At 31.7% G+C, this 14121-nt stretch overlaps 2 protein-coding genes across 2 annotated transcripts; both read left to right on the top strand.

The window, feature by feature from the left end:
- The first annotated feature begins 2421 nt into the window (after positions 1-2421).
- Positions 2422-4540, top strand: LOC7493602 (60S ribosomal protein L19-3). Its single transcript, XM_002305883.3, has 5 exons — positions 2422-2590; positions 3165-3287; positions 3454-3767; positions 4196-4254; positions 4348-4540. The coding sequence occupies exons 1-5, from the start codon at positions 2479-2481 to the stop codon at positions 4370-4372; spliced, it is 633 nt and encodes a 210-aa protein (XP_002305919.1). The 5' UTR covers positions 2422-2478; the 3' UTR covers positions 4373-4540.
- Positions 4541-5812: 1272 nt separating this feature from the next.
- On the top strand, positions 5813-7411 carry LOC7493601 (uncharacterized). Its single transcript, XM_002305882.4, has 3 exons — positions 5813-6126; positions 6246-6418; positions 6954-7411. The coding sequence occupies exons 1-3, from the start codon at positions 5938-5940 to the stop codon at positions 7027-7029; spliced, it is 438 nt and encodes a 145-aa protein (XP_002305918.1). The 5' UTR covers positions 5813-5937; the 3' UTR covers positions 7030-7411.
- The last annotated feature ends 6710 nt before the right edge of the window (positions 7412-14121 follow it).

The following is a 14121-nucleotide window of genomic DNA, read 5'->3' on the forward strand; positions in this document are numbered from 1 at the left end:
AACCAAAGCCATATCTACAGTATGTCTCTCACGAACCTCAACACACATAGACCCAGCTGTCTCTTGTCACCGCCTTTACAGTATTGCCTCCACGGCAGCCTCCATGCTCCATCTTCAAAAGCCAATAAAACCCCACCTGCCCCTAAATGACCTCCTCTTCGTCATCAATGCAAGGACCGGAGAGTCTTCCACTTTATTCACCCAATCGAAACCATGCGATGAACTCCAGGTAGATCCTAATGGGATATTCAAGTTCGCTGTCGACATAGATCTTGAGTCTTCACTGAAAAAAGAAGCGATACGGGAGATATATAAAAGTCACATGGAACATTGTGTTGAGAGGTTGGAAAGCTGAATTTCATATGATGGAATCTTGTAGTGGAAAGGCCAGCCTTGTTCCAGAGGCAGAAGACTTGTTTTCCAAGGAGCTTCCATTGCCGGGGTGTTGCTCAAACATGGTCACCGCAAGCAGCCTTGTTGCTGAGATAAAGTTGGGATTTTGCAGGGAGAATTATATTGATGAGGAGGAGGGTATAAAGGATGACGGCAAGTTCAAGAGAGGAAAGTTGAGTTTGGCCATCATGAATACAAAACATTGGAGGTACCTAAGCATGGATGATGCTCTGAGACATTTGCTACACTTTTTGCTGCCTTGCATGCTTAAGTCGTTCTCATCTCTTTTCTGATCACTTCTGGGAAGCTTGCATGGTGGCTCCTCTGATCAAAATTCTTGCAGTTCTTTTTTTTTATTCATTTTAGTTTTACAAGTCTGGCATTGCATGTGTTGCCTGTGATACAATGATTAATGTCTGTTTTCTTCATCAATCAGCATTGGTTTTTTACTGTTTAATATCTTTGACGATGCTGTTTTCCCACCAATAACATCTTTGTTAGGCTCTCAAAATAATAAAAAAGAAGAAGAAAAAGGACATCTCTGACACCACAGAAAACAAGCCCTTCTGTCCCCATCGAATTCAGATATGATATAACTCCAAATAAGTCCCTTCAACTCCTGCATGAATTGCAAAAGCAACTCCAGTCATGCCAGTAAGCTCACCAGGAACCGGTGCGTGCGTGCGTGATCAGCTGGTATAAAGTATGGACAAAGCAGATACAGGCCCTGTTTTGATGAAATCCAATCTTGTTGGTGCATAACTTTGTTGCGAATAATTCAAACAAGCAGACAATCTTCAAGAAACAGAAAGACTGTCACCATCCAACAATATTGGATGTGTACTAGAGTGATCTTGGACTTATTTGGAGGTGTCAACTGTCAGAACTCCGAGATGTCTCTTGTAGCTAGGACAATGCTGTTAGATCACATGACATGATCTCAGAAATATTCAATGCCACAGAGGCACAGAGGACTTATGCGAAGATCGTTACATGGTTTTCTGTACGAGAAGACTCGAAGCGGTAACACACAGCTATCGTAACTGCTATGCGTAAACAAACAGGCTTCTATAAACAGACAAAACTAAACAGAACATTGGCTTGCCAAATGGAATGCATGCTGTGGCAAAGGGAGCAAATAATGATAACTACGGGCAAGAAAAGTGATTCAAAAGTAATTTTGAAAAAAATAAAATAAAAATTATTTTTAATTAATATTTTGATAATTTTTTATTATTTTGTTGTGCTAATGTCAAAAATAATATTTAAAAAATAAAAAATATATTATTTTAATGTATTTTCAAGTAAAAAGTATTTTGAAAAACAACTGCTACTACGTTCCCAAATACCTTTAAAATAAGTAATTTTAATCTTTTATATTGTAAACAAAAAGAAAATTACATATGTACATAAAAGAAAATAAAATGTCTTGTTTGTGTTTTTTTATTAAAAAAATAATTTTCCCTTTTTTCAGTTTTCTAAATGGAGAAATATTGCATTTAAACAATAAGTTTTGTTTTTTTAAAAAAATTCAGAAAATTCGAATATTTCTATGATAGGCTTCCATTTTTATAGAGAAAATGTGGTGGAAATGACCAAATGAGTGGCAAGGATCTATGCTGGTGTGAATTGATCATAACAAATAAATAGCTTAATTGAAAATCTTGATAGATTAGAGCTTCAATTGAGACTTGTAAAATAGTTTATGGATTCAATTGTAGTTTACATTTATTAAAAAAAACATTATTAAAATCACATAAACTCATCCACAAACAACTCCGTACAAGTTCTTATGCACTCAGCTCTTCATTTATAAAATCCACAAATGTACTAAATTGTAAAAAGAATCATAGTCAATGCACTTGATTGTAAATTTTATATATATATATATATATATATATATATATATTATTGCTCTCCACCGACTCAAGCGACCCACCATCCTTCAAAGCCCAAAGGCCCATTGCCCCAATAACGCAAGTACCCCGAAACCCTAGAGGAAGAAAGTCCCATGGGATAAATACCACATAAACACGCCCTGGCCTAATCCTTTCGCCGACAGCAGCTCTCGAGGAAGAAGCCGAGATGGTTTCCCTCAAACTCCAAAAGCGGCTTGCAGCTAGTGTCCTAAAGTGTGGCAAAGGAAAAGTTTGGCTTGACCCGAATGAAGGCAATGAGATCTCCATGGCTAATTCACGTAATGAAAACGGAAACCCTTCTTTCTTTCAGCATTTTGTTTTTTTTTTTTGTTTTTCTTGGTGAGTTTTGTTTAGTTTTTTATGGGGTGGTCTCAGTTTTTTAGGTTATTTGATGTTGAAATGAATCTTAAAAATTAAGATGAATTTAGAATTTTTTTTCTTTTTATTTTCTGAGGTTTTATTTTGTGGTTTTTTTGTTGGTATGAAATTGAAATGGAATCTATTATTTGCTTGTGTTTTTGAAGACCCTTCTATGCAAGAAAATCTGGGTTCAAGCTGAATTTATTTATGGAAATTGAAATATGTATCAGTGTTTGGTTTGATTTGATTTTTGAAGTCTTTTTTGGCTTTATTTTACTTCTTGTAGATCAGGGTTTTGCTGTTTATTTTTTATTAGTTTTTTGTTTCTGTTTATTTCAGTTTGATGTGTTATGTGAAATTGCATTCTATTGAAATGGATAATCAAAATCGAATGGAATTGATTCCAATTCTTGAAAATATTTGTAAGTAGCCCTTGATTTTTGTTGTTTGTTCAGTTGTTGAATTTGTGTTTGTGGTTTTGTAATAATACAGGCCAGAACATAAGGAAGCTTGTGAAGGATGGTTTCATTATCAGAAAGCCAACTAAGATTCACTCTCGGTCCCGCGCTCGACGCATGAAGGAAGCTAAGAGAAAGGGACGTCACTCTGGCTATGGTACTTAACTATTTTTCTTTGTTCAATTAGATTTGCTAGGATACTTGTACTCGAGCTTGTTATTCTCATTATTGTTGATTATAAAAGTATAAACAGGTTATTTTCTTTCATGTATTGTTTTGTGTGTAGGAGCTTGCATTAACTCAGTTTGTTTGAAACCAATCAGGTAAGCGCAAGGGAACCAGGGAAGCTAGGCTGCCAACAAAGGTCCTCTGGATGAGGAGGATGCGTGTTTTAAGGCGTCTTCTTCGCAAGTATCGCGAGTCAAAGAAGATTGACAAGCACATGTACCATGACATGTACATGAAGGTGAAGGGTAATGTGTTCAAGAACAAGAGAGTTCTAATGGAAAGCATCCACAAATCAAAGGCAGAGAAGGCTAGGGAGAAGACTTTGTCCGATCAATTTGAGGCTAAGCGGGCAAAGAACAAGGCTAGCAGGGAGAGGAAATTTGCTAGGAGGGAAGAACGATTAGCCATGGTAAGATATATAGTGCTTTGATGATGATGAATGAGTGAATTCATTGTTGATTTTCTTGATCAAATGATTCTTGATGGTTGAGGTTGTGGAATTGCTCAGCTCTGACATGTTATAAATATGTTTAAAGCTTTGAAACGTTTAAATTCCCTGATATAGGCCGAGTAATAGATAGCAATGGCAAACACCCCAGGTTGTAAATTAAGATGAATCTTTAGACCCTTGCTCTCCCTTTTGTGCCCATGTCTATTACTGTATGCCTCATGCCTGGTTTGGTTCTTTGGTGTCCTTACAGTCACAGAACTTGGCATTAATGATGTTCTCTGTGTCAAATGAGATTAGATTCTGTCTACTTTCTGCCTAAGTTCATAGATATCAGGTTATTCTTTATAACATGTGATGTTGACATTGTTCATTGCAATTTTGTACAGGGACCTGGGGCAGAAAAGCCAGTAGCTGCACCACCCGCTGCTGTTTCTCAACCAGCAGAGTAAGCACATATATGACATGAATACACACTTCGACTAAAGTAAGTTGTTTTAATCCAATATGTTGACTGTTCCTTTTCTTGCTTTGTTTACAGGGGAACTAAGAAGTCCAAGAAGTGATCCTAAGCTCCAAGGATTCTGAACTTTTGCTTAGTGTCTGGTCTTGTTTGTTGCTTTAGAAGATGTTATTTTATATCATAGATGGATGGAAGTTCAAAATATTGGCACTTGACACAATATGTAGCTCCTGTTTTTGTTTATTAGTAATCTATTGCTCTGTTCTTACAAGGATTGTAGTCTCTTTCAGCTCCGTTGAGCTTTTTCCATTCTACACCCCGCTAGCATGTTGATTTCTTTGAGGCCTATGTTTTTTCCATTTATTTCTTCGTTTGATGATACCAGTCGTGTAGTCGTTCTTGCTTTCACTAGGACTTGCCCCGGTAAATGCGATCTTCGAGAAAAAGTATCCATGTTTGGACTCTTGAGTGTCAGAAACTGTCTTACACTTGACTGGTGTTCATGTGAAAAAACATCGCTTTATGGAAACTCTATATGTTCCGCGAAACTGGAGAAAGATAAGCTCCTGATAGACCTCAAGCTTGTGAATGCGTGACTGAGATTTGCAGGTGCCCTTTCCCTTCCCCTTTTGCAGAGAGAGTTCCTAAGCTAGGCTGCAATACCCCTCCACCAATCTTTGATTAAAGGTGCTCCTAGTTTTGTATAACCTTGACATTTGGCCCAGTTGGCTAGTGGGTGTTCTCTGTGGATCAAAACGCTAAGATTAAGTTTTGAGAATGTAAGTTATTCGGCAAGGATGGGTTGTAATGCATGCAAGCTGGTCAATATCATTTTAATTGTTTATTAAAAAGAGCTTAAAGAAATTCATTATTGGATGCATCATAACTTCACCTAATCTAATGATTAAGCATTGCTTGTGGGTAGTTCTCTTTTGATTTAATGATAAGCATGTTCTTATACCAAATTTATGTCAATAGAAACTGAGTTTTTTTATCCGGTTTTTTTTACAAGTTCTTACAGGTGATTTTAAAAACATACTTTCTTGTATGATAATAACCTTTTGAATATTATGAGCGATTTTTTTTAATTCATTTTGTGATGCATTCAATAATTGTTTTTAATGCCAACTTCAAAATTAGAATAATAAAAAAAAAAACAATAGAGTTTATTATAGTTCTATTGATTCGAGGAAGTTTTTTAATTTGATTTTATTTGATGAATTAATTCAGTGACCATTAAAACCTAAGCCAAGTTCGATGTTGAATTAGGTAGGTATTAATCTGACTAATCTGACACAAGTAACCTAAAATTAGTTAACAAGATCAAAACTAAGATGAGATCTAGTTTAATATTTTTAAAATAGTCAAAATAATATCATAACCAAGCAGGTTTACTAGATAGATAAAACAATGGGCTGTGCAAGCTTTAAAACCAGGACAAAACTAGAAAGGCCTTATAATTGTTTTGAAAAATTCTTCAAAACATTTAAATTTGCACAAACTAATCCATGTGGGCTTTGCCTTTGCAGTGAAGAAAAAGCCAGGAACATTCTAGAAAAAAAAAACACGAGCACAAACTGAAAAAGTCAACCTCATCAGCTCAGAGCTAGCATCCTAGCACTATAAGAGAAGTAGGTTCTGTTCCTTATAGTTCCAAAATCAGACATCATGGCAGGAGTAGAGATGTTCCCTAAAGAATATGGTTACGTAGTTTTTGTTCTTGTTGCTTATTGCTTTCTCAATTTCTGGATGGGATTCCAAGTTGGTTCAGCTCGCAAGAAATACAAGGTCCCTTATCCAACCCTTTATGCCATTGAATCAGAAAACAAAGATGCCAAGCTCTTCAATTGTGTTCAGGTCCTCTTTCCCCTCCCTCCCTGCCTTTTCTTTTCTTGTTTTTGTTTGGTTTGGTTTGGTTTGGTTTGGTTTCTTGAAAGTGGATTTTGATTTATTTATTTTTTGGTTTTTTGGTGCAGAGAGGACATCAGAATTCCCTGGAAATGATGCCAGTGTTCTTTTTGCTGATGGTGTTAGGAGGGATAAGGCATCCTTGTGTTTGTGCTGCCCTTGGTTCTCTTTTCCTTGTGACTCGGTATTTCTATTTCACTGGCTATGCTACTGGAGATCCCAAAAACCGTCTTAATATTGGGTTTGTTCCCTTTCTCTCCCTCCCTCTCTATGACTGTTTGCCATATATTCTGTCTTGTTCGAGAAATCAGATACGGCAGAACATGATTTTGATCAATTTCATTCTGTTCATAACATATGTTGAAGCATATAAATGTGCAAATCACATTGACATTTGACATATAGGATTTGCGTTAAGTTTTGAATTTCATCAACTTCAGTCAGTCTATGCATGACTCGCGCACATAATCATGTGAATTTTATGTCACATATGTGTAGGATTAACAAGGGAATGGCTAGTATGAGCACCTATGTGCTATGTTTAAGCTATTGATTGTGTTGAAAATTCACTTTTTTGGAAGCCACTCGTGCACACTCTCTTGGTTTTGAAGTGTTGATCCGATGGCTGAAACATAGATGCTCACAAGTGCTCGTACCAGCCATTCCTGATTAACTATAATGTCGGTTGCAACTGTGGACATTCTTATTAAGGTAGATTCACGGGGGGAAACCCCTAATACCGTAATGGTAGTGATTTTGTTTTTCCTGGTGCACAGGAAATATGGATTCTTGGCTGTGTTGGGGCTTGTCGGGTGCACCATTTCATTTGGCATCAGTCTTCTTCGAGGATAGTCCTTTTTCTGCTCTTCACCTGGCTTGAGCCTTTGCTTTCCTGTAATTTCCATGTCCCATCTACACTTTTGTAGTGTTTTGTGTTAAATAAGCTGTACTTTCCCTGAACATTAATGGCGATGGGGCCTCCCTTGGTTTCTCAAATCTTTTGTTGCTGGTGCTGTATTATTCGGTAGCTGATAGCTCCGATATTTATTTATCCTCCACCACCTCATCGCCAGGAAATGCGTCAGATTGTTGTTGAATTGGTCCACGTCAATAGTTTATGATTTTAGGAGAGATCCAGTTAAGTTGACCTAATCAGTTTACAGTATAATATTGATCATGCTTTGAAAATGCAGCAAGAGTTGGTGATAGATTGCAACTCTCTGATTTTTTTTTACTGAAATCTTTCTGATTTGAATGTGATTTGGGGTCTGATTGTTAAGTTTATGCAATCAAACCTGTAGAATTAGATGACTTGATTCAACTTCGTCTTTAACAATTCTTCCACCTGCTATCTAACTGCATTTGATTGGATTTTTAATAACCTGGTTCAAATTCAATGGTCAATATTAAGAATTTTTTAAATAAATAAAAATATATTATTTTAGAAAAAAAAAATTCACTTGAATGGACTTGATATCGGATAATTTAGTGATTCATACATTTTTCCAAGTTAGTCTCTAGGCTTGTGTAAATTGGTTTTCTAGAAATTATTTTTAAATTTTTATATATTTATTTATCACTAGAAAAATTCATCAACAGAAAAGGTTTTTCAGTTAAATGAAAAATTAGTTTAGTTTTCATGAAAATAGTTTTTTTTTTTTAGCGGAAAACGGTTTTTAGAAGTTGTGAAAAATTTAGAAATGTCTTGTTATTTATTGATTATATTAAATTTGGTCTTTAATTTTTTTATTGCTATATATTTTGTTTTGAATTTTTTTTTCAATTTCTTCCCTTAAAATTTGATTTAATTTGATTTTTATATAAACTTTGTCTCTCATTCTTTTTATTGTTATTTGATATTCTCTTATTATTTTTTTTAATTAAAAATTTTTATCTATCATATTTAGTCGATATTTATTTGATTGCAGTTTATATTTATTTAAAATAATTTATAAAATTATAATATTTTTAATTTTATCATCTTTCAACTTTTTTATTTGTTATTTTTAATTGTTATTTATTTTATTTAAAATAATTTATAAAATTATATTTTTTTTAATTTTATATTTTAAATTTTTTATCTATCAGATTTAGTCTTTATTCTCTTAATAAATTTTAAAAAATAAAAATATTAATAAGTTATTTTTTATTTTATTTTTCATGACTTAGCCAACATTGAAAAGTTTTTTTAATTTATTTTTCAAATTATTAAACATAAAAAAAAACAATTTATTTTCCAAAATGAATCTAATTCTTGGCAAACAAACGGTCTCCATCCTATTTGAAAAGGTATGGTTTAAATTAATCAATGGGCTACAGAAGACTGTTGTGGATAGAACTTGCACATTCCATCGTTGTGGGTTTGATGTAAACAAAATTCCTAGTGATTCAACTCTTACTAAAGTAGCAAATATCCATAAAAATTCCAACCGCCAATCACTTCAGTAGAGGCTACTTATATTATTGTAGAAAGTAGATTGGTATAGGATTTGTCAACGTTTTTTTTCCCTTCAATATATGATTTTTTTCTTTTCATTTTTTTTCTTATTATGAATTTTTTAAAAAAATTATTACTTAATATTGAGATGATTGAGAATTTAGTTTTGTAATTTTTTTTCCTTTTATTTTATCTTTCTATAAGGTTACGTGGTTTGTGGGTTTGTCGAGGTAACCCAAATTGTCCCAGTTTATAGTCTATTTTTTTCTCATATTGTTAGAAAAATAGTTTAAAAAAAAACCATATTATTAAATTTTGTGAAGTAACAAAAATTAAAGGATGTGAGGGAAACCACTATTCACCTAACACTTATTCTACTGTGAATTACAATAGTAACTCACAGTGTTTTGCTTTCTTTTTTTTTTTTTGAATTTTTGCTTTCAAATCTATTTTGTCAATTTTATCTTTGAGATTATTGAGAATTTAACTTCATAATTTTTTTTTATTTTACTTTTATATGAAGTTAGTGTGGTTTATAGGTTTGTTAAGGTAACTCAGATTGTCCCGGTTTACGAGTTTAGTGAGTTGTTTTTTTTAATTGAACTTGATTTTTTTATAGTTTATTTTTTTACATATAATTAAAAAAATAGTTTTAGAGAATAGTCATGTTATTAAAATTTATAAAACAACAAAAATTAAAAGGGTGAGAAAACCATTGTTCACTTACACACTTTGCATTGTGAATGACAATAGTAATCCACAGTATTCTGCTTTTTTTTTTCTTTTTTTCTTTTTGAATTTTTATTATGATTTTTTATTTCAAATTTGTTTTTGTCAATTTCATCTTTTAATATTAGGATGGTTGAGAATTTGACTTCATAATTTGTTTCTTTCTATTTTACATTTCTATAAGGTTAGTATGGTTTGCGGGTTTGTTAGGGTAACTTGGGTCACCCTAGTTTACAAGTTTGGTGGAGTGTTTTTTTAATTGAACTTGATTTTTTTATCGTCTATTTTTTTCTCATATAGTTAAAAAAAAAGTTCCAGACAAAAATTATGTTATTAAACTTTATAAAATCCATAGACCTATTCACAAGTTTGGTTGGTTGACTTGGTTCGCAGGTTGGCAAATTTAACTTTTTTTAAATTAGTTTTTTATTCATCCTTAGATACTAGGTTGATTGAGAGTTTAGTTTTATAATTGGTTTCGTTCCGCTTTTAATGAGGTTATCACGATCTAAAAAAAATCTCGGTATTGAGTTGGTGTTTGATTTCGTAATTATCTATTTTTGTTATCATATAGTTAAATAAAAAATAGTTTTGAAAAAAAATTATAATCCCAATGGAGTCCATAACCTAGTTCACATGTTTGACATACTAGCTCGGCTTACCCGATTCACATATTTAACGACTTTACCCACTGATAAGATATGTTTTTTTTTTGTCATTTAATTGTTTTTAATCTATTCTTTTTTCATTTCATCATTTAATATTGGATTAGTTAGGAAATGGATTGCATTATTGATTTTTGTTTGCTTTATTGGGGCAATTGTCTCAAATAAATGTCAATTTTTATGTTGGTGTTTAATTTTGTGAGCATCTATTTTTGTCATATGAGTTAAATAAAAAAATAATTAAACCCAATAGAGTCCATGACCCAGGTCACCAGGGTGCCGAGGTCAATCTAATATGTCATTGTTTCAATATTGTTTTAAAAAATATCATCTTGAAGTTTTTTTAAAAATTAAGTCATATTTTTATCGATCATCAAGATTGTATTTATACCTATGAAATCGATCGATTTAAGTTGAACTAGTTCTCACATGGAATTAGTTTAATTAAAAATTTAAGTTAGACAAGGAATTGAGTCATGAGGTTTTAAAATTAACCCACTTGATCAAATTTAAAAATATTTTTAACATAAATTTCACTTAATATTTTTTTATATTTAAAAACAATTCAATCTGCGAGAAACCACGGCTCAATCTGCTAATTGTGCCCTAAAGCCTGTAACGAAACCTTGCCGGAGATTGCCATTGCCACATCTCTGCTCCCTTCTGCGAGCACATCAAGCAAGGTCTATGTTAGATGATTTTACAAGTCGTTAACATTTGTTAATGTTCATGAGTTATAATTCGACTGATATTAGTATTCTTTCTCTCCTGGAAAAATTTAATCCAAATCTTTCTTCTGTACTATATTGCTTGTAAGGGTAAAAAAACCGATTAAAATTAATTAAAACTCATCAAAATTGATCACGAATACAGTACATTTACCAACGGTAATTAAATTGAGGTGAAATTCATAAAACACGTTCATTGTGATATGCGGTGATGCATGATAGTGTTAGATGATGGTTTGGTACAATTCTATAATTAATCTAATTAGCCTACACTCTTATATACATTCAATTGATTTCATTTACGAAAATATCCTGGTTTTTAAGCTTTGATTCCGATATAAATACGGTAAAAACCATGCATTTCAACCCGAAGACGAGGACCTCCTTCCAAATAAAAACAGAAATGGGTTGAACCTCTATAAATTAAAGTTTATAAATTAAAGTTTATAAAACAGGGTTACCAATGCCACGATCAAATCACATATTCAACATACTAATCCGAATGGGCTCGGGTCAAGTTTTTCCACCCTTTATTGTCGTCAGCTTTTTTTCCACTTTATTTATTGTTGCTATATTTTTTATTCATGTTATTAAATTAAATAAGTTTATCAAATCTAATCGAGTCAATAAATCAAGTTTAAGATTTTATTTTCTTTTTAGGAACATTTTCATCATATCAGCATTTTTTTCATGCCGGGAAAAAAAAAAAGATGAACTCAATCATGGAGTAGCATGGATCACCAGTTTTTTTGAAGCTATTATTTGTTTATGGGTGTTTAAAGCGTACTCGAAATACACTAGACAGTGAGCCTAGCCCACTCCAAAGGCCAGTCAAATTACCTTATCTGAGTTGCGGATCCTTTTTTCTAGGAGAAACGTGGCTTGATATCATCCTTTGATGTTTTTTCCCGTCAAATAAATCAACTTTATATGTTAAAATCAGATTATACCAGTTGTGTGTGCAAAATAGAAAATCACTTATTGCCTTTTTTTTTATTTAGAAATAAATTAAAATAATATTTTTTTATTTTTTTAAATTATTTTTAACATCAATACATCAAAAAAAATTAAATTAAATAAAAATAATTAAAATTTTAAAAAACCTGATTTCAACCATGTTTTGAAACAGCTAAAAATCTAAATTTTACTGCTAAAATTAAAGTTTTATTAGTGTTTCGAATAAAAAAACAAATATAAATATGTTTGATTGGTATAGATAAACATTTTTTTTACTGTCTTCTATCTCTTAACAACAGTTAAATATTTCCTAAAAACCATTATTTTAAAAAAATTATCAAGCGAAACTAGACGTTCCTTCCTCTGTTATTTTTCGTGGTTACTATTTTTTGTTCAACTGAGTTGTTCTGTTTTTAAAATTATGGTTGTGATTGTTTTTTAAAATATTTTTTATTTAAAAATATATTAAAATAATTTTTTTATTTTTTAAAAACACTAAAAAAATTATTAATTTTAAAAAAATAATTTAATCTTTTAAAAAATATAAAAATAAACAGAGCTTTCACGACAATAATACCATCAGTAAAAGTAGGTAGGTAGATTCTTACACCCAAACAGTACCCTCCATCCTTTTTTGAGTGGGCCCCTCAGGGCCCAGCCAATCCAATGGAGGGCAGCTTTTTCATTTTTTTTTTCTTTAACCCCTTCAACTCCTCCCCAGTCTCCCCTCCACTACGATTAGAGATGGTCAAGGTGTGGAGGGGCAGCTTGCGCAATCACCCTTTGAATCTCCCTTGATGACGTTTGTAATTGCGTTTTAATTATTTTATATTTTTAAATTATTTTATATATTTTCAAATTAAAAACACTTACTATATATTTTTAAACATGCTAACATTGTGCAAATATCCCCTCTATCAACTTTCATGAATCACCGACCATATCTATGAACACATTTTACTTGGTAGTGGCGTTGAGTAACCATTATGCATCCATGAAGTATAATACCGTTTGGATTCTCATCGTAAAAAAAAACAAAAGGAGAGGCTAAAATAGTCATTATCTTGCATGCCATAAACTTTGGTTAAAATCATCCATTACCCTTCATTGCAATCCTCGAACCCCGGTTCGGATACTATTTCAAACGATTCGGATTATCAATCAATTATTTTTATTAAAAGAAAAGGTTTTGTGTTGTTTTGTTTTCTTTACCATTTTTTTTATGTTGATATCATGAATTTTAAACTGGATTTGTTCAGGTTAATCATATCACTAAAAATTTAATTACAACAACCAAATTTTACTAAGTTAATATCTTATTCGATATAATTAAGAACTTAACCTGAGTTATATTTTAGATTTTGAAATCAATAACTAAAATAGATAGTAATGGATGGATAAAATCCTTAATCAAAAACCCTACATTAAACTTTTGAAGAAAAAAAAGACAACCCTATCTATTTTCTTCCCCTCAAACAAACCTCAACATCCTATTACTACTTGTTTTTGTTAATTATACTTGAAAATGCCATCATCAAGCATTCAACTATTTCATTAATTCAATTCCTAGTTGTAACTCCAGGAGAATACTATTGCCTTGAAGTTCATATCTCACATCCCCTTACTTCTATTCTATAGCGTGTGCTTGGTATTGTAATGTAGTATGTGCTTAGTATTATAACAAAGAGTAATTTTCAAAAGAGGTCTTTTGCTTAAAAATATATTAAAATGATTTTTTTCAATTTAAAATGATCAAAAAATACTAAAAAAAAATATTAATTTGATGTTTTTTAAAATGAAAACACACCAAAAAACACAAGCTACTGCACTCCTAAACACTCACGTAACTTGCTTTTTAATTGAAAATGTATCAAAATGATTTTTTTTATATTTTTAAGATTAGAACATCAACATCATTGAAAATCACCTAAAAACATTGATATGATGTAAAAAATACTTTGAAAATAAAAAGCTACCACAATAACAAATACAACCATACTCAAGATAGTTGTTAAAATAATTAAAATAATCCCATATAATAGCTAAGATAAAGAGTCACCCAATTATTATTATTATTTTTTGTTAAAATGAAGTTTTTCTTTCTTTTATTATTATTTTTTTAAAAAAGTTATTAATATTAACCCGGTAAAGTTTAGTCATGTTAACCCAAAAGTTAACCGCGTTTAATCATATTAATATTATTTTTTATTTAAATTAAAATATAATCTAAATTAGATTTCAAATCAAAGTTTTCTCGGATGGAATTTAATACCTATCCTTATAACAATAGAAAAGCACAGCATGGTAAAACTAACCCTAATTACCTCCCTAAAAATTCCTACACAATAGACTATCCCACGTTGGACCACAGATGTAGAAATACAAAACACACTCGTAATTGTACCAATTTGGACCGTCCAAAAGATTG

Source organism: Populus trichocarpa, chromosome 4 (assembly GCF_000002775.5).
Source record: "Populus trichocarpa isolate Nisqually-1 chromosome 4, P.trichocarpa_v4.1, whole genome shotgun sequence".
Classification (NCBI taxonomy): Eukaryota; Viridiplantae; Streptophyta; class Magnoliopsida; order Malpighiales; family Salicaceae; genus Populus; species Populus trichocarpa.

What these genes read in the sequence shown, in the direction of transcription:
- LOC7493602 (XM_002305883.3), top strand. Translation starts at nt 2,479, where the DNA reads ATGGTTTCCCTCAAACTCCAAAAGCGGCTTGCAGCTAGTGTCCTAAAG. An exon ending in GATCTCCATGGCTAATTCAC is followed by an intron (nt 2,591 to 3,164) that starts GTAATGAAAACG and finishes GTAATAATACAG; the next exon opens with GCCAGAACATAAGGAAGCTT. An exon ending in GGGAAGAACGATTAGCCATG is followed by an intron (nt 3,768 to 4,195) that starts GTAAGATATATA and finishes AATTTTGTACAG; the next exon opens with GGACCTGGGGCAGAAAAGCC.
- LOC7493601 (XM_002305882.4), top strand. Translation starts at nt 5,938, where the DNA reads ATGGCAGGAGTAGAGATGTTCCCTAAAGAATATGGTTACGTAGTTTTT. An exon ending in AGCTCTTCAATTGTGTTCAG is followed by an intron (nt 6,127 to 6,245) that starts GTCCTCTTTCCC and finishes TTTTTGGTGCAG; the next exon opens with AGAGGACATCAGAATTCCCT. An exon ending in AAAAACCGTCTTAATATTGG is followed by an intron (nt 6,419 to 6,953) that starts GTTTGTTCCCTT and finishes CCTGGTGCACAG; the next exon opens with GAAATATGGATTCTTGGCTG.